The sequence below is a fragment of the Magnolia sinica genome, chromosome 1, assembly GCF_029962835.1.
Source record: "Magnolia sinica isolate HGM2019 chromosome 1, MsV1, whole genome shotgun sequence".
Classification (NCBI taxonomy): domain Eukaryota; kingdom Viridiplantae; phylum Streptophyta; class Magnoliopsida; order Magnoliales; family Magnoliaceae; genus Magnolia; species Magnolia sinica.
Genome location: NC_080573.1, coordinates 13,113,329 through 13,137,698, shown reverse-complemented (window position 1 = coordinate 13,137,698; position 24,370 = coordinate 13,113,329). Strand labels below are relative to the sequence as shown.

The following is a 24,370-nucleotide window of genomic DNA, read 5'->3' as shown; positions in this document are numbered from 1 at the left end:
ATTTGGTAAACTCATCATAAGGCTTGACCCAAAAACAAAGGTGGATAAAAAAATCAAGTGGACCATACTTGATTTTCCTCTTCATTGAAAGTTTACCATTGAAACCCTTTTGGGATCAATATGATATATTTTCCTCTTCATCTAGATCAGTGTGCCGTTATTAACGGATTGGATGGAAAATAAATATTATGGCGTGCGCTGCGATAATCATTTGTATCCATTGCTATTTTTGGTGCGGTAAACTTGAGCTATTTTTGGTGCGGTAAACTTGAGCTTTTTATATTATTCATTTTTGGGTTCATGCTTTAAAATAATTTTTTCAGTTGAATTAACGGTGTGGATATAATAAATACATCATTGTGGTGGCCACGTAACTTTGATCTCCTTTGAACCGTTTCTACACATCGGAGCTCGTCTTCAAGACACGTACCACACCAGCCAGGTCGGTGGTGTGTGTTACACCAGCCAATCCGCTTCCTTCCCTTTGAGTTTGGAAAAAGGTGCGTGGATTTGAAATTTGATTGGACAGGGGATCGATGATTTGCTTCGGTGTAGATAGTTTGAGGGGCAGTTTGGCATTTTGCAGGCGACGTCTTAACCAATGCCGAGGCCAATTTGGATTTTCCGTTTGTACAGGTGTCGTCTATCGTGTAATTATCTAAACCGTTGATATTGTGGGACCCGCTTTGGATGGTTCGTGCATAAAAAAGTCTCTATCACAGTAAAATCTTGAACCTTCAACTGGTGGCCAAGGGATAGATTCGATAGCCGTGTAAACAATCAAATACATCAAGAACGAATATTTACAGAATGCCACGATCTTCCAACCCGTTGAGAAGATTTTTAGTGTAAAGATCCTGAATGATGTGGACCGTCATTTCGACGGTTTAGATCAGTGGATCATCGCCCCGGTTATACTTGTGCAGCGTGAAGTATTTTTGGCAGAGATGTTATATATTGAATGGTCGAGCCTTTAGTTTGGAAGGATCGGGCCAATTGATCACTGATCGATGCCGTTGATTTGATGGGGCTGTCAGTGGATGGTATCTCTCTCTAAAACCCCCAGATTTGGAGGATCTTCGAAACCCACAGGTGGGCCCTACCGTTTCACGAGCATCTCAGTCCTGGACGTAGGTTGCCTACTGACGCTGCCAGTAGCGAGTGGCTGCTGATTAGTGATCTGTGGGCCCCACCTTAATGTATGTGTATTATTCATGCCGTCCATTCATTTTTCCATACATTTTATGGCACAATAGCAAAAATGAGGCAGATCCAACTCAGGTGGACCACACCACAGCAAAAAGAGGTGATTGAATACCCACCGTTAAAAACTTCTTGGGCGACAAAAGTTTTGGATCAAGCTGATATTTGTGTTTTTACTTCGTCAAGGTTTGTGTGACCAAATAAACAGGTTGGATGGCAGATAAACATTTCAATAAGCCCTGGGAAGTTTTCAGTGGTGGGCATTCAATTGTCACTGTTTTCCTGTGGTGTGGTCCACCTGAGATTTGTATCTGCCTCACTCTTGGGCTTATCCCCTAAAATGACCTGGAAAATGGATGGACGACGTGGATAGAACACAGATCATGGTGTGGCCCCCGTAGCACCGACTCGCGTGTCGTCATTCCTATGGTAGTAGAAGCGGACGTATTTCACTTACAGAAGATGCCGGCAGATCCAGAGGAGTAGAAACGCCGTTTGCTCAATCTCATCAACTGATCCATCGAATTTTGTGATAAGCATTCGTGAAGTTGGCATAGCCATAGACAGTTTTGTTTGGAAAATTTTCGCGTTGCCTCGTCCTAGCACCCGCCTAATATGTCATGGCAAAGGTTAGTAACTCGATCAAGTGACATATATCTTTGATGGTTGGACTCATTGGGCTGCAACAAAAAATGAACGTGTTGATCAACGTGCTCCGGATTGGTGAAATGGCAAGAAGAAGTGATTGATTAACTTGATGCTCTTTGAGAGAGTTTTATACATTCATATATTCCAATGTCCCTTCACATACCTTCATGCTAGGACAATACTTGGACTAACCAATCTTCCCACTCTGGAAGAAGTTTCGGCCACAGTCTTGGTGTCTTTAATTCATTTGCTGCATCAAAAATAGATCCAGATCTGATCAGAATCTCTTCTCTCGGGCAGATGGAGAAGAACGGGTCTAAGGGTTAACTTCATCAGCCGAGATTTTTAAAGAGAATGCCGGATCGAGGCAAATAATATATTCGCCTAAAGGAGATTTGAAGATAGTTACCTCTGTGCATTTCTTCAAAAGCATATCCATCACCGCCATGATATCTTTGCGATTGAACGAAGGAGTGGATGAAGATGAAGCAGCCATCACAAGAAAAGCAAGGAAAGACAAAGGAATCAAAAAGAAAGATTGGAGAGAAAAAGAAGGTCTTGGAAGCGTGAAGAAATTGAAGTTAAAGTAATGAATATATAAATGAAAGAAGAAGCAACATTTATTGTAAAATCATGCTTATTTCAATAGAACAGTTATTAAAGACACATGCAACCACGAGATTCATTCGGCACCTCGATTCGACGTGACCGATACTGATGATAATGGTCGGAGGCGATTCGCATTTGGGTGACACGTGTGAGCATTTATGACAGCATTAATGAATCATCAAACGTCGCTATCATTTTCTCCGAAAGGATATCGACGAGGGGTGCAATGTTCGTACCCTTTCCGGCCGAATCTTGTTTTAGCCAATTAGGACAGAGTACGTGTGATATGTACGGATACACGTGGGTGTCGTAAGATTTACTGCAGATATGTACAGTTATTCCTTGAAAAGCGGAGCCACAACAGCGGAGCCACAACATATCAATTGTGACCGAACGTTGCTGGAGCGATCGAAAGGAAAAGGTGACCGAGCTCAAGTCTTTGTATGACAAGTAGTAAGTGATTGAAGTTGCACAGTCACTTGACAGATGACTAAAGGTTAAAAAAAGCAGAACGTGAGAAGTATTTAGAAACTAGTAATGAAAAATGATTATCATAATCGTCAGAACGTGAGAAGAACCCAAAATGGATAGATTAGAGCTATAAATAGAAGAGAATTATACCAAGAAAAATCATCTCATACCAAACCAATCAAAGCAAAACTTATCTTTCAATTATCATGTCAATTTACATTTCTTAGTGTAATCATTTACTTTCCTTGTTGAGTAAATTACATTTCTTAGCATAATCGTTTACTTTCTGAACTTGTCATTTACATTTTGTAGTGTAATTCATAGCATTAATCCAGTAGCTAGTAAATTTAACTGTAATTGGAGCTCACGCTTGCACGTTGGACTTCACTCGATTATCAGTGGAGTATTCTTCAACAGCTAATAGCGACCGACTATAAGGATTTCTTTCTCATTTCGTTTAATCTATATTGAAAAGTGTTTTCATATGGAAGACAAAGGAATAACCCATCATCAGCGGATGAACCTCACCCTCTGACTATCGCCTAATCCATTTACACATTGAGTGAGTGGCTGAATAGGCGACCGACTTCTTCAGATCTCGGTCATACTCTGTCTGCTTACTTTGGCACATGGGGTCATTGTTGTTCAGTTTGAATTAGAGCCGCAATTCCAATTTTAGCACGCCTGCACCGACCGAGTGAAAAAAGAATAGACAAACAATTGTGGGGTCCATCCTTTTTTACATATCATTAAGGGCACGAGCCCAAAAATGAAGCATATCAAAATTTTATTTTAGGTGGACCACACCACCGAAAAAGGTGGTGACTGAAGCCCACCATTAAATACTTCTCAAGGGCCAAAGTTTGGGAACAAGTTGATATTCGTGTTTTCCCTCCATCCATGTCCATGTTACCTTATTAATAGGTTGGATGGCAAATATATTATGGTGGGAACTAGGAAGTTTTTAATGGTGGGCATTCAATTACTACTTTTCCTATCGTGCGATCGACCTAAGATTTGGATATGCTTCATCTTTTGGGCATGCTCTAAAATGAGCATGAAAAATGGATAGACAACGTGGATATAAAACATAAACATCACAGTGTGCTCCATAGTCACATATCCAATGACCCTGGTGGTTTTGGGTGACAACGTAGAACAAATTTAAAAAGTATTGCACCGGTATAGATGCGTGTTATTCATCAGACCCGTAGCAATGACCTCTATGTGTGTATGACAAATTATGTCTCCACAGTATATGACTCACGGTCCATAAATATGGTTGTAATTGTACATATATGTAATTCACTTAAATTCATGGGTAAGGTTAGCATGTCATGAAAGGATGAAAAGTTCGTATGAATGGAGTCGAAAAATAAAGTTTGTATTGAGGTTATGGGCAAAGTAATTCTTAAACTGGGCATTAACAATAGGATATTGACATAGGGATGAACGTGATGAGGTCGATCACCGTCTTCCTCAAGAATAACTACTCCAAATCCAAAGAGCTTCTCAGAACTCCTCAGAGAGACTTCTCAAGTCCACGAGAAAGAAAAAAAAGCAAAATAAAAATAAATTCTATAAAATCTGTAATTTGATTGATCAATGTCTAATGTGTCTCCTTACACCATTAATAAAGAAAAAAATAAACCAAAATTTGTAATTACCAAAAGTAGCAAAATTCTAACTCTAATAAAAATCATAATTCTAATAAAACTCTTATAAAGCTTAATTTCAAAAAATAAAAATTATAAATAAACTTTTTATAGAAGAGTCCTAGCATAATTAAAAGTTATTTCTAAAAAGGAAGGAAACTTAAAACTCTAAAAATAGAAAAATATTAAAAAAATTCAGAATTACTAAAAATAGTAAAATTTTCCTCAAAATTCATTTTTGAGCTGAAAGCGCACGTTTTCTTATGAAACGGACATATGCAACCCACAAAGTAGGTTGGTTCACCTCGGATGGCCCGTTTCAACAAAGATTGATAGGTTATGTGCCCATAACGATACCCGAATCAAAAGTTACGATCAATTTAAGGTCCGCCTTCTGTTAGCCCAACCATGCTAGGAACGTATCTGTGACACGTTCTATATCAGATAATCATATATGATTGCTCTTATAGTTCAACTATAGAGAGAAATTTGATCTCAACATGCAGATTGTTTGAGCATGATACACCATCATTTTTTTGGTCAATTGTCAAAAGTCTCATAAAGGAAATGTGGCATCTGTTAAATTGAAAGATGGACTATACATCTTGTTTTTCCACCCAACCATTACTATTCAACTTGAGGTATTATGATCCTTGACAAAAGGAGCTAGGAAGAGGACAAGAGACAAGAATGCTTCTCTGTATACATGGCACTTTTGCCTTGGTTATTCTGATGAGGACAGGCTTAAGTAATCACCAAAGGATAGGACTATTTCTGATGTTCAAACCAAGCCTTTACCTACCTGTGAGGCCTATCTACATAGGAAGATAACCACAACACCATTTCGTAAAGGGAACAAGGGTCAAACTACTCAACTCCTCGAGATCATGCAGGTTGATGTGTGTGGCCCATCTAATATAAAAGGTAGAAGAAGGTATAAGTATTTCATAACATTCATTGATGACTATTCTTAATTTAGTTACATATTCATGATATAGAAATATCGAAGACATTCAAAATATATAAGGCTTAGGTTGAAAACAATTGGAAAGAAGTACCAAAATAACATCTGATCAAGGTGGAGAGTATTATTCCAATGAATTCAAATTGTTCTTCAAAGATAGGGGATTGTCACTCTATAGATCACACCTGACACTCAAAAACAAAACATCGTTACAAAGAGGAATTCTTCATTGTTAGATGTGGTGAGGTCCATGATGAACTATGCCTCATTTCACATGTTCTTCTAGGGTACCCAATAGAAATTGCAGTGTACCTTCTGAATAAGATTTCAACTAAAGTAGTACCCAAGATACCATTTGAACTGTAAAAAGACCACAAGATGACTCTTAATCACATTGTCATTTGAGAATGCCCTGCAATCATGACAAATCTAGATCATAATAAGTTGGAACAAAGAAGTACTAAACATCTCTTCATCAAATATCTATGAAAATCCAAAGGATAAGAATTCTATGACCCTATGAACCAAATAACGTCCTTGATCTACAAAAATGAAATCTTTTTGGAAAAAAAAAAAAAAGCCATTAGGTGAGATAATAAGGGCGATTGTGCAGTTGATCTTTATGTGAGATCCGAGGAGGCACCTTCTATTGGAATACATGCTATGGGAAAGAAGATGCTTGATTTCTTAGAGCCGTATACAACTAGTATTTATACAAGAATGGAGGAAGACAAATATAAAAAATACTGAAGAAGGAGGATCTACAAAGATTTACAGATGAGAGATTACAGAGATGATGGAGGAGAGATTTCTGCAGATGAGTTGGCTGCTGGACGCAGAGAGATTTCTGCAGATGAGCTGGTTGCTGGACGCGTTCCTTCAACACTCCCCCTCAAGCTGGGCCTAAATTAGATATTCGAAAGGCCAAGCTTAGAAGTGATTGTGTCATGATCTATCGGTTGGTCCCCAGTGCGAACATGTGGAGTTATAATTTCATGGGATTTAATTTGCTCTCGAATAAAATGGCAATCCACCTCAATATGCTTTGTGCACTCATGAAAAACCGGATTGTTAGAAATGTGAATAGCAGCTTGATTATCACACATCATCGACATAGGGCTAAATGGAGAGAAGTAAAGCTCGGTCAAAAATTTCTTAAGCCAAAGTAACTCACAAGTTGTATGGGCCATAGCCCTATATTCGGCCTTAGCACTGGAACGAGCAACAACTGGCTGCTTCTTACTTTTTCAAGTAACCAAATTCCCCCCCAACCCACTCAAACGAGCAGTAACCAGTTGTAGATTTCCGGTCATCTTTGGCACCGACCGAGTCTGCATAAAAAAAAGTGAAAATACACAAGTGTCCGTGTCTGGAATAAAGAAGGCCCTTACTAGGAAAATCTTTGAGATAACGGAGAACACGATACGCAACATCCAAATGGGCAGGCTGTGGTGAATGCATAAGCTGACTAAGCACACTCATAGTATGAGAGATATCGGGTCTTATAATAGTTAAGTAAATAAGACAGCTAATGAGTCGCTGATACGAACCAGGATCTGGGAGAGACTCACCAAGGAGAGATGTGAGTTGATGATTGATCTCAAGAGGAGTAGCAACGGGCTTACAACCCAGCATACTCGTCTCATTGAGTAAATCCAATGTATATTTCCTCTAACATAAGGAAATACCAGAGCGAGAACGAGCAATCTCAATGCCAAGGAAGTAATGCAAGGAGCCCAAATCTTTTACCTCAAAGGTACTAGCAAGATGGGACTTAATGTCGGATATAGTAGTAGAATCATCGCCCGTAACAATGATGTCATCAACGTAGACCGAGACCATTGTGAGCCCTTTAGTGGTGCACTTCCAAAAAACAGAATGATCGGAGCTACAGTGGTAAAAATGGGCAGCCTGCATAGCATGAGTGAATTTGTGGAACCACGCCCGTGGTGACTACTTAAGGCCATAGATGGACTCGCAAAGGTGAAAAACTTTATGTTCCTCCCCCTTACGATGAAACCCAGGAGGTAAGGACATAAACACTTCTTTATGAAGGTCACCGTATAAAAAAAAATATTCTTGACATTAAGTTGATGCAGTGGACAACCTAAATTTGCAGTCATAGATAAGAGAACCAAATAGAAATCATTTTGGCAACTGGAGCAAAAGTCTCTGTGTAGTCAATGCCATAAGTCTGTGTGAAGCCTTTTACAACAAGGCGTGCTTTGTATCGATCAATGGTACCATCAGATTTATGCTCAACAATGTAAGCCCACTTACAGCCCACAGCATGTTTACCGACCAGTAAATCAACAAGCTCCCAAGTTTATTTTTTTTTCTAAGGCATTCATCTCCTCAAGCATAGCATGCTTCCAGTGAGGGTTTGTCAAAGCCACATCTACTCGTGTAGGAATAGATACAGAATCAACATTGGTAAGAAAAGTTCTGTATGATGGAGATAATGACTGATAAGAAACGAAATGCTGAATAGGATGAAACGTGCAAGTACGAATACCTTTCCCCAAAAAAGCAGAGAGAGCAGAGTCAGGAGCAGATCTCAGAGCGTCGGATGATGGTGGAGATAGTGATGTGGTGGCTCGCCCTTTTCGGTGCTGCAAGATAGATGAGGCTTGAGTGCAGACATAGTCCTGTAAATGGAGAGGGCGCGTGTTAGGGAGAGTGGAGCGGTGTGGTGGCAGTGGAGGAATCGTGGAAAGTGATGGCGGAGAAGGTGAGGTAGGGGATGATGAGTTGAAAAAAGGGATAGGAGTAACATGTGGGGATAAGAGAGGAGATTAAGTCATCAAAGAAAAAACTAAGAGACTCAAAAAATGTCGCATCTAGAGTGACATAGTGACGACCAGTATGCAGATCCACAAATTTATAACCTTTTTAGGTAGGTGAATACCCAACAAACATGCACGATATGGATCTATCTGATAACTTTGTTCAAGAAGAAGAGAAGTCATGCACATAAGTAGTGCAATCGAAAACTCGAAGAGGAATATCGGTGACATGGTGAACTTTCTTAAACAAAGAAATCGGAGTCTGAAAGTTCAAAGTAGAATGAGGTAGTCGATTGGCCAAGTAGCATGCGGTGAGAATCGCATCTCCCCAAAAACGTTTGGGAACATGCATCTCAGTGAGGAGGCAATGAGTGATATTCAATAATTGTTAGTTCTTTCTTTCTGTCATCCCATTCTGCTGAGGAGTGGAAGCACAAGTAGTGTTTAACTCGATGTCGTGTTGACGAAGGAAAGAAAGGCAGTGGAAAGGTATTCGCCACCATTATCATAGTGAAGGACCTTGACTATTGCATCAAACTGATTAAGCAACCAAATATGAAAAGATTTAAAAGTTTCAAACACATTACTTTTATTTTTAAGAAGATAGATCCATGTCATCTTGGTAGTACAATCTATAAAAGTCATAAAATACCGGAATCCCATGGAGGAGGGAATAAGAGCAGCTCCCCAAACATCAAATTGAATGACAGAAGACATAGGACTGGGGTCTTTATTCAAGACTAAAGGAAATGAAATACGTTTCTGCTTAGATAAAGCGCAAGTACCACACTGAAAAGTCTTAACATCTTTGTGGGAAGCTAAAACAGGAAATAAATTGCATAAAATGGAAAATGAGGGATGACCATATCGACAATGCCATCGAAAAAAATCCTCTTACGTGACTGAAAGAAGATGAGCAGTTGTTCGAGGTTGAACAATAGCATCGAATTGGTAAAGATCGGCACGTTCACGCCCACCACCAATCATCTTCTGCGTCCGAAGACCAGCACGTTCACACCCACCACCAATCATCTTCTGCGTCCGAAGATCTTGAAACATACAGTGAGATGGAAGAAAAATGGTAGCACAGTTAAATTGTTTAGTGAGTGCACTAACTGAAAGCAAGTTGGAGTCAAGACTCGGGACAAGAAGGGTCTTGTCGAGGGAGACAGTAGAGGTTAGAGGAACGGTTCCTAACCCCGTAATGGGAGTAAGGTTTCCGTTGCCTAACTTTACTGATCCTAAAGTAGAACTGGGATGAAAAGATGAAAAAAGGTGAGACATACTAGTCATATGATCTATGGCCCCGGTGTCTATGACCCAGGGTTGGGAAAAGGAGGCAGGAGTGGATGTACCGGACATTGGGGAAGTAGAAGTAGTCATGGATTTTGAGACTGAGAGGCCAGCCTTCTGGGTGATCAGGTTATCATATTCTTCTTGGAAAATCTGGACCATAGGAGTGGAGGAAGCAGACGGTGTCTCCTCGGATTCAGTAATAGACAAATTGGTCCATCAACCTCCTGACGAACGACCACGTCCACGAGCGAAGCCTCCCCGCATGGGAGGTCTACCATGTTTGATCCAGCAGTTGTCAACCATATGATTGGTATGTTTGCAATGAGTGCAAAATAGAGAACCACGACCATGACCTTGAGTTCCACGACCTCGACCCTTATTATCAGAAAAATGAGCATCAACCTTTAAGGCAAATCGTGTGATCGAGACATGTGGAATCATAACTAGCTTTCATTTTTCTTCTCTTGCAAGCTGAACATAAACCTAATTCAAGGTCATCATCTTAGCGTTGTGGATGATTTGTTGTCGGAGTATCTCGTACTCATCATTAAGGTCATCTAAAAACTTGAAGATCCGGCGTTGCTCCTGACGTTTCTTAATAAGAATCACATCTTGAGAACAATGGGTATCTTCCTCATTGTGATAGGCGAGCTCCTCGCACAAACTTCAGAGTTTAGCATAGTACTCTATGAGGCTTTTGTCATTTTGTTGGAGAGAGGCTATCTCCTTCTCTAATTGAAAGATGTGTGACATATTGTGCACATCACTATAGAGTTCGTGGACCGTGTCCTACATTTCTTTCGCCGTTTTTAAGAAAAGAAGGCCACTTCGGACATTGTCGGCAATGGAGTTCCATAACCATGACATGATAATCATGTCATCAGATTCCATTTTTGCTTTCTTGGAGTCTCCATTGGCTAGACAAGAAAGGGTCCTAGTGATGTGGCCAAGTTTTCGTTTGTCGCCAATAAAGATGCGGACAGCCTATTGCCACTGGAGAAAATTGGGCCCTATGAGAAGCGATGATGTGATCTTCAGTCCTAAATTTTCAAACTGTTTGAAATCTTCATCATGAGAGGATGAAATATCGTCAAAAACCTTAGACGATGCCATGGAGAAATATCAAGGCAGAGGGAAATCAATTTTTTTTGTCATTTTTTTTTCAAACTAACATCTAAAAACAATGCCCATGAACCAGATCATGGAAAATGTATATGGCATGCTACTGGCCAAGAACACTGTTGGGGTCCACCATGGTCACTTCCTCACCTATTACTTGGATCTTGACATCGACGATGATCACAACTCCATCAAAAACAAGGTGAAGATGTCTGACACAAGCGGGTGCAAACACTCGACGTTTCTACTGCATTTCAAAGAGCTCTGACAACTTGGGCATCATGGATCGACCAACACATCAACCTGTGCAAGACCCAAGTTTGCTTTCGAACTTCAAAACCTTCACATTTCAGGGGCGGTCAATGGAATTCTGGAGGTCACTGTCAGGAGAGCACTCGATCCCTCAATGATACATTGAGCAGAAACTATCTAGGAAAAAAAAAATTTACTGAGGAGGTCGTGAAGCAGATGAAAAACACTTGTGACCATCTTCCTCGAAAACAAAATAATGGTTGGGGCTGCTATGCATATGAAACAGAAATTGGTGTTGATGTGCATATGAAACAGAGATCGGGGCTTCTGTGCTTATGAAACAGTGATAATGGTGGCGGTTGTGGGGCTGCTCACACCAAGCAAACGGATTTGGTGAAACAGAGATTGGGGCTTATGCTCTGGGCATATGAAGCTAGATCTGACTGTCGAAAATCAGATCAGTAGCCTAGGTTGAAAATGGCTCTGATACCATGTTGGAATACATGCTATGGGAAAGAAGATGCTTGATTTCTTAGAGCCGTATACAACCAGTATTTATACAAGAATGGAGGAAGACAAATATAGAAAATAGTGAAGAAAGAGGATCTAAAGAGATTTACAGAGGAGAGATTTTTGCAGATGAGCTGGCTGCTGGACGCGGAGAGATTTCTGCAGATGAGCTAGCTGCTGGACGCGTTCCTTCAACACCTTCCATTGCCCCTAAGGTGCCTATTCTAAAGGCGAGACATTGGGTTATAAGCAGATGCTTAGATAAAGTCCATGTATTCCAACCACGTGTAGACTCTTATAAACTAATCGACCCGAGAAAGTCAGGGCAATCGAAATGGATCTACAAGAGAAAGCAAAATGTGGAAGAAATTGTGAAAATATACAAAGCTAGGCCTATAGCAAAGGGTTACACTCAGAAAGAAAGGATATACCATGAGGAAAGGTTTGTTTTTGTTGCTATGATGAAGCCTATCTGCATTCTACTTGTCATAGTATATATCCAAGTTAGATTACGAGATTTGGCTGATGGGCATAAAGACGGCCTTCCCTAATAGTTTCTTAGAGGAATAAATATATATGGAGCAAGCTGAGGAATTTCACTGGCCTAGACAAGAGTTTGAGATGTGCAACCCCCATAAATCAATATATAGCCTCAAGCAAGCATGTAGGAGATGGAATTGTCATTTTGATGAGGCAGTTTATTATTGAAGGTTTGATTTTTATTTTTTATTTTTAAAAAGAGGAACTCTACGTTTAGTTCAGATCTACTTGAGTGAAGTTATGCTTCTTTATCCTACATGCAGGCGACATTATCTTGATATAGAGTGATATTGGATTCACGACGCAGGCTAAGGTACGGCTCTTCACCACCTTCGATATGAATGATTTGGGAGAGGCGTCATACATTCTCTATAGTAAACTCTGTTGAAACCAAGCTTCGCACCCGTTAGACCTCTCCTAGAAAGATTATATTGATAATGTGCTTGAAAAATTCTTCATAATTATCAACTCAAAGAAAAGTGGTGGGAGTGGTGAGTAGATACCAAAGTAATCCTGGTATGAATCATCGGAGGGCAGTTCAAAAGTGGTAGAATTCGATTGGTGGTGACCCCAACACCACCCAGCTAGCTGGTGTTGGGACTTGTGGGGCCCGCTGTGATGTGTGTTTTTCATATTCCGGCCGTTGATCACTTTTTTAAAATAAAAATTTATTACTTTCGAATTAGGCATAGTTTGAAAAATATAAATAACTCAAAGAAAATTATAAAAGAGAGCCAAAAGGAGCCCCACCCACATCCTTGGCCAGGAGAAGTAAAAAAGCAAAAGAAACATTCTGGGCAATCCATCAGTTTTTACGGATCATTTTAGGGCACCAGCCCAAAAAATGCAGTCTATTCTAATGATGGTCCATCTTCATTATGGCCCACTTGATGCCCGGTTCCAAATTTTAATTTTTAAAACAAAAAATCCCTACATCAAACTCTATTTTTTTAGCACACAACAAAATTCAGAGATCACACACATTAACAAAAAAGAGTTTCTAGCACAATAATCATACATCGTGGGACACACAACACAAATCAAAGGCCACAAACATGCATGCCGATCTCAAGACATTATGGGGCAGCATTCAATGTGTTTGCAACGTCAACGACGAATCAGTATTTCACATCGCCTGCGGTGAGCCTCTCCATGGCCGTGTTTATGTAATCCATGGAGATTACCTCAATATCAGCTGTTATGTTGTGCTTGCCAGCGAAATCTATCATATCTTGTGTTTCTTTCATCCCTCCACCCGCGCTTCCGGCCACGATCTTCCTCCCTATTATGATCACATTAAAATTAGTTTATGGCACGTTTGGATGGTTATTGTAGCATGTGTTCTAAGTGGACCAGATGGGCAATTGATTTTTGGGGCCAACTAGCCTAGGATTCGGCTCCTTTTACAATACATTGGCCTGTTACTCCGAAAATTTTCTAGTAAAGGTAAGCCCAAGCCCATAAGGAGGCCCATTTGAGACTGAGCTCGGCCCACCTCTCTCAACTACGGCCCACCTAGTCCATGGATGAAACCCCATCTTTCAATGTGGGTCCCACACTTCCAGACACTGGATCCTAAAATTTCATGCCAGTAATGTTAATTACTCACCTATGATTAAAGGAATGATGGGCAACTCGAATGGCTTGTTGGTGACCCCCACCATAACTAGCTTTCCATTAGGCTTAAGTAGATCGATCAAAGGCTGTAGTGAGTGAGGGGCTGGGACTGTATCAATGATGCCGTCCAAAGTGTCTATGGCCGCCTACAACATAGCAAGAGATGAAAATAACATTAGCAATAGTGTTAATCCACCATGTTTGATTACTCAAACTTTGCCTAGAAAACTTATACATCTAGGGCCCACTTTTTAGTGAACCAAACTGTTCATATGATGGATAATCAGATGATCTTAACCATCTGGACAAGCCCTGTTGAATGTAGACCATTGGCTATAACTAGCCATGTAAAAGCAACCGATTGGATGGTCAGGATCATCCATTCGTGACAATTAAGGGGGCAATACCCTGTCCGAGTCGGGCATTTTTCAATGCTAACTTGTGGTGCCGAACCGGGTGTTTGGTGGTGGGCCATAGGTGATCAACTATGTGTTGATACAAATTTCTGATACCATCTGAGACCAATTCACATTCGATAACATTTCTCTTTATAAAGAAAATCGTTGATTCAAGAAAATCACAACTTAAATAAAAATGGGCCCAACCTGCATTTTCTCTGGGTCATGGCTCACCAAAAACGAATCAGCACCGAGTCGCTCGATCGATTCCTTCTCTTTCTTTGGGGATGTGCTTATCACTGTGACCTTCATTCCAAAAGCCTTTGCAAACTTCACTGCGAGATGGCCTAGCCCACCAAGCCCAACCACACCCAAGCTCATACCAGGCTTGCAAAGATCGAAATACTTCATCGGGCTATACACCGTAATCCCAGCACATAGTAGCGGTGCCACGCCATCCAAGGGTAGGTTGTCAGGCAACCGGGACACAAAATGCTCGTTGACGACCACCGTATCGGAGAATCCACCGTAGGTGGCCGTGCCATCATAGTAAATAGCACCGCAGGTGAGTATCATTTTCCGGCATTGGACCTCATGATCCTGCTTGCAACTATTGCATACACGGCATGAGCCGATCACACCCCCTACACCGACCTTGTCTCCAATTTTGAACTTTGTTACGTTGTGGCCCACCTGGGTCAAAATTCCCACGATCTCGTGCCTACAGTGAGAGATCAAACAGAGTTAGAATATTTATCTAGTTTTCAGTATGAAGTACACTTGGGTCATTTGGAGACTCAGACGACTCGTTGGATCTTTAGTTGAGATGTAGCCGGGCACATTCGGAAGTGAATTGTCCGGTGACTCACTGTGTCGAATCGGATTGGGTCCAACCGAGTCATAGCGAGTCTGATCACCTTATTGTCCACAGCGCAATTCCACTATGGGTGAATCCTACGGCCGTTGGATCAAGATCATTCATTGATGAGACAAACTTAGATCCAATCCTCATGAAAGGAATTTTTTGTGGGCCCAACAAAGAAATGCATCAAAATTGGTGACTGGACATTTTCTTGGATATATGATATTGACCATCCATTGCTTAGGCCCTGGATTGCATGCTTAAAGTGGTCAAACCGGCATAAATTTTCTTGGTAGCCCAAGAAATTTATGTTGGACCTAATGGACGGTCAGGATCGGTTGACCAAATGTCCAAGTGTCTGACTTTGCTGTGGTGAATTGGGCTGCATTTGATCAATCCCTGTCACAATTTAAGAAATCGTGGTGAATGATCTACGGAGGGGTGGGCATGGAAAACATCAACATTAATCCATCATTGTTGACGCGGGGATGACCCTGGTGAGGCCAATAACCACCAGAAATTTCAAAATCAAACTACAAACTCAAACTCCTTCAACTTACTATGTAACTTACTATTTATAAACGGTTGTGATGTCTTCTAGTGTGGAAGGTTTTCGGCCAAATATAGTAAGTTTCCTATTTGGCTTTACCACGTTGTTCTCCTAATTATTCTAAGCACTTTTTGCGATGAGCGCAACTCCTAAAGCCAACCAATGAAGAGTTATAATCAAACTAAAGCTTTCTATTTATAGTAAAAACATGAATCGTCCATCGATATAATCGTATTTTGCAAATCCGACTTGTGCAACCCGGCATAACAGTTGAGTAGCAAAAGTAGCTTATCCTACTCCAAAATCATATATTTTACGTCCGATAACTCATTTTGGATTGCGAGAGATAGAGGTGTACATGAATCGAGCCGAGCCGAGCTTTGCCTAGCTCGTGCTCGGCTCGGCCAATAGATCGGTCCAATCCGAGCCGATTTCAAGCTGAGTTTTCGGATGTGTTCCGCTACTCGGATGGATGCTACTCGCCGAAAAAAAATGGAGAGAGTGGAGGAGATGACTCACTTTGGAAGAGGAGATCGTCCGAACAGACGCTGGAAGAACGGCGAACGTGTTGGGTGAATGGACGGCCGATTTGGGCGAAAGGGAGGGAGAAATGGGTTAGGGTTGGGCAATTTGGGCGAAAGGGAGGGAGAAATGGGTTAGGGTTAATGGGTTGGGCGAGTAGGGTCAGGCGAATGAGGTTTTTTTTTTTAATAAAAAATAAAATAAAAAAAACTCTAATATATTCACTTAAAACTCGATCCGAGACGAGTCCGAGCCGAGTCAAGCTCAATACCGAGTCGAGCCGAGTCGAGCTAGGTTATTCCTAGCTCCCAAAAAAAGGCTCAACTCGGTTCGGGTACAACTTTTTTGAGCCAAGTCGAGTGAGTTACCGAGCTAACTCTGCTCGTGTACAGCTCTAGCGCGAGATGCCCAATTTAAGGTTTGACGGTCCAGATCACTTCTGTCACCAACCGAGTATTTTCTAATCCATTTTGGCGATGAAATTGTCCACGAGCCAATATACATCAATTGCCCACCCGTCAATGGGGTCAAAGCCCAAAATTACACTGATCAGACAATCTAAACCATCACAACGACTTTGGATTTCTGACCATTTTTCTCCTAACCGTCCATATGACATCCAGCAATCAGATGGCTAGGATCTTCCAAAAGAAGTGTTTTTCACCACGTGCCCCATCCATAGTAGGACCCACACAAAAGTAACAGAAATCGTTACAAGATATGCATACCCTGGGACAAGCGGGTTTGAAGAAATCCCGAACTCATTCTTAATGAAGTGAAGATCCGAGTGGCAGATTCCACAGTAGAGTATCTTTATGGTCACATCATCCTCACCGTTGGCTCTGAAAACATCAACTCGTTTCAATAATACAATTAATTAAAATATTTCAATAGATGCAGCTAAAGAAAGAATACCTTAATTAGCTAATAATGAATAACTATATACACTGAAACTCAGTGTATAAACAAACTATTAAAAAAAAAACCTTCTTGAGAATTTGAAGGGTGAGAGGATTCCTGAAGAATCCATGGCTGCCCAACCAAAGGCTTTTTGAGGGTGTTCTTCCTCTGCAGATTTCCCCATCTTCTCTTTGGGTTGTGAGAATGGAATATAATGGCTGATGTTTTCCATCTTTTACTTGGAAGGAAAGAAAAAGAGAATATGCTCTTTTGGAGAGGCTGGTTAGGTTTATATACAGTAGCTTTTGTGTACTTTTCAGCTCTTAGTAATCGCTTAGATAAGGATTTTAGTTAATGGAAATTGCGTTTGATATTTTGTGGACTTTTCAGCTCTTACACTGACGTAATCGCTTAGATAAGGATGTTAGCGAGTGGAAATTGCGTTTGATATGGACTTTTTAGTTCTCACATTAAAGTAATCGGTGAGCTAAGGGCCTTTTTGGTCTACTGGATTAAATGGTATGGAATTGCGTTAGATGGGATTAACAACATTATTGCACAATGATTGCATGTTTGCAAATACTAATGTATTTTGATGTTTGGGATCAAATTCTTCCTTATGCAAAACCACATTAATCAAAATCCTATTTGGTGGACCATGAATGTTGGGAGACCGTAGAAGCACACAGAGATTAATCAAGTAGAGTAATCCAGTCGCATCAATCAAGCACAATAACAAATACTAGGATTTTAACATGGAAAAATCCTTGCGAAGAAAAACCATGGCACAAAGCGACATATATTACTATGAAAGCAAAAAATTACAAGAGAAGAGGGATTACTCGATTCGAACAAATATCGAATCAACCCAAGCTACACCCTTGAACCCTATGAATGAATTAGAAATTAAACTCTTAGAATACCTTATTTCTGATTTTCACACATATTTATAATAATAGAGAGAATCTCAATCAAAATCGAAAACAAATCTCGTAGATACGCGGGTCTGCATGACTACGTGCATATGTGGATGATATTTTGTTAGCTAGTAACGATCTAAGTATATTGCGTCAAACTAAAGATTCTCTCTAAAAAAATTTGAAATGAAAGACACGAGTGCAGCTACTTTCATAATTAACATTGAGATATATAGAGATACATCGTGTCAGCCGCTAAGACTATCTCAAAAGTCTACATTGATAGGATTCTCGGAAGATATAATAGGAAGAATTGTATGGATGGTGATGCACCTATTAGTAAAGGAGACAAATTCAGGCAAGGCCAATGTCCAAAGAACGATGTAGAGAGTGCACATATGAAAGACGAACCATATGCTTCTGTGGCGAGGAGTCTTATGTATGCATAGACTTGCACTCGGCCCGTTATCAACTTTACTATTGGAATGTTGAGTAAATATCAAAGTGATCCTGGATTGGATCACTGGGAAGCTGCAAAAAAAAAAAAAAAGTCATGCGCTACTTATAAGGAACCAAAGACTGCATGCTCACATATAGAGGATCTTATCAACTAGAAGTGATTGGATATGTTGACTCCGATTATGTCGGATGCCCAACTTGCTAGCGAAATCATTTTGTGAAGTGTTGAGCATATTTGCGTCTTTACTTCTATAATGAAAGTGGAGTTTGTGGTGTGTTTTGAAGCCACTACTTAGGTAATAAGGTTGCGGAACTTCATCTCAGGGCTTCGGGTTGTCAACACCATTGCGAAGCCGCTAAGAATTTATTATGATAATGATGCAACAATATGTTACTCCAAAAATTACAAGCATTCTATTCGAGCAAAGCATATTGAAGTTAAATATAATTTTATCAAAGAAAATGTTAATAATCATCTAATTTCTATTGAACATATAAGGACAAATTAGATGATTGCGGATTCAATGATCAAAGACTTACTGCCAAATAACTATAAGGGTTATATAGATGAAATGGGTCTAATTAGGATATGATGTACTTTGGTCACTAACTTGATGTAATAGACATTATCTATATGAGGTCGCATTTTTATTATGCATTCTTATTTATCCTTGTGTATATACATTTATTATGAGTGTAAGTAAGATATAATTGCTGGACCATTATGCTTAATGGGCCTTACATTTGACATGTTAGTCTCCTCATTAAGCACCTGGTTAGATGGAGTTGTCAGTATTGTAATACATGGAAAGGAGCATGTCACTAAATGATGTATGACTGTCATAATTCACATTAGTGATTTTATTTAATCAAGGTATAATGTCTGTTTAGAAATTTTTAATGGATAAATTGTTTTCTAGTGTGGTGGCATAGGAAATGTCTTCTTTCAATGTTTGAATCCAAGAGGAGTTTGTTTTGCAAAATCAATGTTTTCAAAATTTTAAATATAGAATCATTTGAAAAGTCCTCATATTGTGGTCATATAGGTTAAGTGGGATAATTTTGAAATATATATAATGACCCATATGACTTTTGGTATTCCATAGATGTCTTTTCACATCTCATCTTTTTACATTCCGATGACATCTTTTCATATTTCGAGGAATGCCCTTTTATATCCCAAAGAATATATGTTCACATACCACGGCCCTTCATATTCTGAAGATGTCGTATTCCGAGGGGTGTCACTTCACATTTTGAGAATATCCTTTCATATTCTATAGGTATGCATTTTTTCATTCCCAGAATATTCTATTTTAAATATTAAAATTCTTAAAATTTTGTAGAGTTATTGAATTTTCTAATTAATTGGAGGAGACGAATAGTCACATAATTAATTGGTTCCTTTGATGAGCCGAAACCAAATCATTTATAAATTTCAGGCTCCTGGTCCTTCTCTCTAAGTCAATATTGTAGTTATTCTCCCATCTCCATTCACATATCATAGTGAGTTGAGGAGAGATAAGATAAGACCTGTTTGATCTTAAGACTAAAGGCATTGTGGGTGATCTAGACCACTAAAAGCATTCAAGGAATGACCCATCAACATCAAATTTCTTTATTGTCTAATTTAATTGTGCAAGGTACGCCATCTAATTTGTTAAAAAAAAAACTCTTGATTTTTGTTGAATGCATCAAGTCATGATCCTATCGATTTTATATTGTTGTAAAACCGGATAATATTTAACATTATATATATATATATATATATATATATAAGGAGCAGGGTAGAAAGTAGGTATTATTCTCAGATAGTCCTTAATTGGAGAGTTCTTGTACATAGGAAGATTGGGAGAGAGGTAAGTCTGGCACTTTTTATTTTTTATTTATTTTAATATATATATATATATATATATATAAAACTCAATGTTATTGTCCCATGAATGTAGGTAGATTGTTGAACCACATGTATATTTGTGCCTCATATCTCTTATTTTTGCCTTGGTTTTTTCCTTTTCTTTTGTTCTTTTTCGTTTTAGTATTTTCTTTTGCTTGCATCAATCATACGCGGGTGTTTTTCCATAACAAAATAAGCATGGTTTTAAGACTAGGTAAGCCTTGTGCAACTCATTTGTGTCAACTCATACTCAGTTAAACCCAATACAGTCCAACACCTGATCTAGTCACCCCATACTTCGTGACTCAGATAGAGACTAGAAGAACTTAACTGAGTTGCAAAGTATGCCTACATGGGCCTACCACTTAGATTTGCTTGAGCTTGAACTTTTGGTCGATCTTGACCCTAGCCTAAAATTGATTTAATCTTAGATTCTTTAATAAATATTTTTATGCCCTAACATAAAATAAACCTATTTTTAGGCCTCAACCAAGCTTGCCTAAGAGATTTATGGAATCTTCATGTCCACAGCCCCCTTCAGTGTTTTTTTTTTTTTTTTTCCTTTATGGATACTCCACCTGTTACATTGTAAATTGGAGTCATCTATCCTATATAGGTTTTTTGGGTAACCGTCCTGTTGATGCTAAAATCTGGCTCACCCTTCACTAAGCTCCGAGCACTTAAACCGAGCGTTGTAGCCTGCACAAGAGAAGGACAAAGGAGACCCTAGCTAGAGCAGGGGACCCTTCGATGCCAAAGTCAAGCTAGGAATCTAGGTCTAAGTTATGTAGAGTAGGCTTAGGGTATGAGATGTTGTGTACCTGTTCTTGTTGATATGTTCCCTATTTATACCTTTTGATTGAAGTGAATGTGCCCGTCAATCTCGGCACGATCTCTGCCATTAAGTGAGAGCTATGCGTACGCTGATGTCAGCCGTTACCCGGAGATCGTGCACCGGATGATGCTCCAGACATGCGTTACTGGAGTTAATCACTTAGTGTAATCTTCGGTCATGTTCTCATCCGAGTCGACCCTAAAATCTAAGCCTCACTCACGACCGTCCGAGCTCATGAGCGAGCTAATCCTAGTTGGAGTCAACAGGTCGGATGTGTAATGGCTTCTTTCGGGTGTGTAATGACTTCTTCCGTGTTCCAGATCAGTGTCAAAGCTCTACAAAAGAACATGGAATCAGGTTGGTTCTAATGAACTACTATCAGTCCAAGGCTCTACTCGTCAACTTCTCCAAGTCGACCTCTATCGGGTTCTGCTCAGATTTTCCCATAACAGAAGCCCCCTACTCTCTGAGTTCATGCTCAGACTCAAGGAGTAAATGACTCGAAAAATGAATCGCCGCTCCTCCCATGATGACAAGTTGGTAAAGTTGAAACGAACAGCCATAATCATGATCCTCCATTATCTAGGCGTCGTATTACGATAGCAGCCTTTTGGGTATGAGTCATTGGGTGACGAACATGTGGCGACGGTTGAGGATTTGAATCAGTTGGATAAGCAGGACGCTCTCACATGGACATTGAGAGGTGAAGAGTCGTCTGTGCATTGAATATTATTTAGTGATGGCAATGCATGGCTCGGAGGGTGTCAGCTCAGACGAATGATTTGCCGCCATGTATACAGCAAGGCTCGGAGTCACGCCATTTCAGCTTTGGAGACAGTTGTCCGTCATGATTACAACTGGCCGACTAAGGCTATAAAAGTCTCCCTCTACTTTCATTTGGATTCTCCTGCATTCCATTTAAGTCCTCTTGTATTTCATTTTCTCAAAGAGTTTGCGCTACTAGACATCTTCTGGAGGGTAATTCCCTGTGAGTTCCTCTCAACCCTCTTTCAATTTCCTTTAGTCTTTGTTATGTCGAATGATTCAGATGAAGTTCGAATAGTTAGAATCAGAGATGAGTCTGAACTGGAAAGTACGGACTCCGAGCACCAGGGCCTGGAAGGTCCTTATGAGGCGATACCTCTCCGACCTCCTGTAAAGAAGACACGAGTCCAAAAGCTAATGGCCGCACCAAAGGATCAAGGAGAATACCTCGGGATCTGGCTGAAAGGGTCATGGCCGAGCCTTCGGGAGGCCGGTCTGAGGTGGCTGTCCCTGGGGGCTCGATCTTGGTCGAGTCCCAGATAGCCCAAATCAGTGCCGAGTACCAAATCCCCAACTCCGTGCACATTAGGGCTCCTTCCGCCCTCGACACTCTAGGAGATCCAGCTGATAGAGAAGTCGGTATCTTCATTTGTGCCCTCCAGTGGGGGCTTCAGTTTCCCATTCATCCTTTCATGCATGTGATGACCGAACTCTCAAGCTGGCGCCAAGTCAGCTCATCCCTAATGTTCGACGAATTCTGGTCTCCTCATATAAGGCATGTATCCTAGCTCGTACCATTCCGTAGACTTCCGCGATCATTCTCGTCGAATTTTGGCAATCCGTGACTGATAATCGCGTTTGCGCACGACCCTAAGTCGTACCCTGTAGAATTGAGTCAGCTCAATCGGAGACTTGTACCATTGCAATCGCACTGTCGCCACGGTTCTGACGCTGCATATTATGCACCGAGGCGATACCCAGGCCAGGAGATGTGGGCCCGCGTTCAGTTCAAGAAAATACTGTGCGTTTGCAATCCCAAGGGAATCTCTATAACATGTCCCATCAATCAATCACTCAATCAATCACCTCATGTCAAGTATAAGAGCAACCCCAAAGTCAACTCTCTCTCTCACCTTCTCTCTTACACACCTATACATGTCAAGTACACATCACCCATCACTCACCATCCCTCTCTCCCATCACTTCTCTTACATCATACTCTCTCTCATCTCTCTTATCTCTCTCTTCTCTCCCATTCTCCCCAAGCAACTCCAACGTCCAACATTTCCATGAGAGAGAGGAGAGCGAGTGTGGCCCACCTTCCTACCTCCCATCTCCACTATCCAAGCTTCATCTCGGCCGTTCAAATGCATTCCATGGAGCTTTAGGACGCATCGGTGGGAGAAGAAGTCCAAGAAGATCAAACGGTGGGTGTTTCTATAGGCCTAGATTTTATTTTTTTATGATGGGCCAAGTGAGGCCTACCGATTGATGGTATGGATCTCACTTTGGACCCTAGGTGTGGCTGATGGCCCACCTTGATTCTCATAATCATTCCATGATGGAGTCATTCTCCATGAACCCCATCATGATGTTTACTTTTCTAAGTTTGAAAGAGGTCATCTAGACCTTCCATTTTGGTGGAGAAGGAATCTTCATCGTTGATTTTTGATTTGGTGGGTCCACATGTATTGGGACCCACTTGATATATGATTGAATGCATGGAAAGGAAGGGCTCATAGTGGCGGAGCCCTCCATGCACACGTGCCTCTTGATCTCTCTCTTTCGCTCTCTTTCCTCTTGTTGTTGGCCCTATGATGTATGCAATTTATCCTTGTTGTCCATCTTCGTGGGACCCACTTGATGGACGTGTTGGATCTACGCCGTCCAAATCATGTGGGCCCTACCTTGTGGATGATTGGAAAACACAAATATCAGATTGATACAAATCAGGTGAGCCATGTCCATGTGGGACCCACATGGAATGAGTTATATTCACACCGTCCAATGTCCCTGGACGCTGGATGTGTAGTGAAGTGTGAACAGACCGTGGGATGCACGTCTAGATGTGCCATGTGAAAACAAAAATATCAGCTTGGTTTAAAGCTTTTAGGCGGGCCGCTCATGCAGGCCCTACCTTGATGTATAAATCCGATCCACGCTATCCATCTCATTCCCTGGCTCATTTTAGTCGTTGAGCCGAAATATGAGGCCAATCTAACTATCTGGCGGGCCATATCATAAAAAATAGTGGTTTTACCATTAAAATTCACTCTGATGTTTCTGTACACCGAAACATGCCAAATATTGGGCTCATTTGGACTGTCTTGAGCCATAGAATCCAATGTGTGGAGTGGATCCACATGATGCAGGCCCCGGCTGGGAAAAACCTTAGAAAAATAAGTTTTCAAATATATATATAGGCAACAACGCTTGTTGCTGCTGCGCCGTGGACGGAAGAGGCAGGGACCATGGGTCCCAGCCGTGGGCCCCACCGTGATGCGTGGGAACATCAACACCGTGCATTTTGATGGGCTCCTTAAGGCAGTGGGCCACCCCCAAAATCAGCCGTGTACAACTCAGGTGGCCCACGTC

The 24,370-nt window shown here is 40.8% G+C and overlaps 1 protein-coding gene across 1 annotated transcript; it reads right to left on the bottom strand.

Annotated features, from left to right (window-relative positions):
* Positions 1-12,986: 12,986 nt before the first annotated feature.
* On the bottom strand, positions 12,987-17,200 carry LOC131240314 (probable mannitol dehydrogenase). Its single transcript, XM_058238445.1, has 5 exons — positions 16,989-17,200; positions 16,731-16,844; positions 14,276-14,789; positions 13,663-13,816; positions 12,987-13,335 (listed from the first exon to the last, which is right to left on the bottom strand). Exons 1-5 carry the CDS (start codon positions 17,132-17,134, stop codon positions 13,172-13,174), a joined length of 1,092 nt encoding a protein of 363 aa, XP_058094428.1. The 5' UTR covers positions 17,135-17,200; the 3' UTR covers positions 12,987-13,171.
* Between the last annotated feature and the right edge of the window lie 7,170 nt (positions 17,201-24,370).

Excerpts from the sequence above, each read along its gene's own strand:
- LOC131240314 (XM_058238445.1), bottom strand. The coding sequence starts at position 17,134 with ATGGAAAACATCAGCCATTATATTCCATTCTCACAACCCAAAGAGAAG. Across the intron at positions 14,790-16,730 it reads TCAAACCCGCTTGTCCCAGG|GCACGAGATCGTGGGAATTT; the intron begins GTATGCATATCT and ends CTCTCACTGTAG. Across the intron at positions 13,817-14,275 it reads ATGACCCAGAGAAAATGCAG|GCGGCCATAGACACTTTGGA; the intron begins GTTGGGCCCATT and ends GCTATGTTGTAG.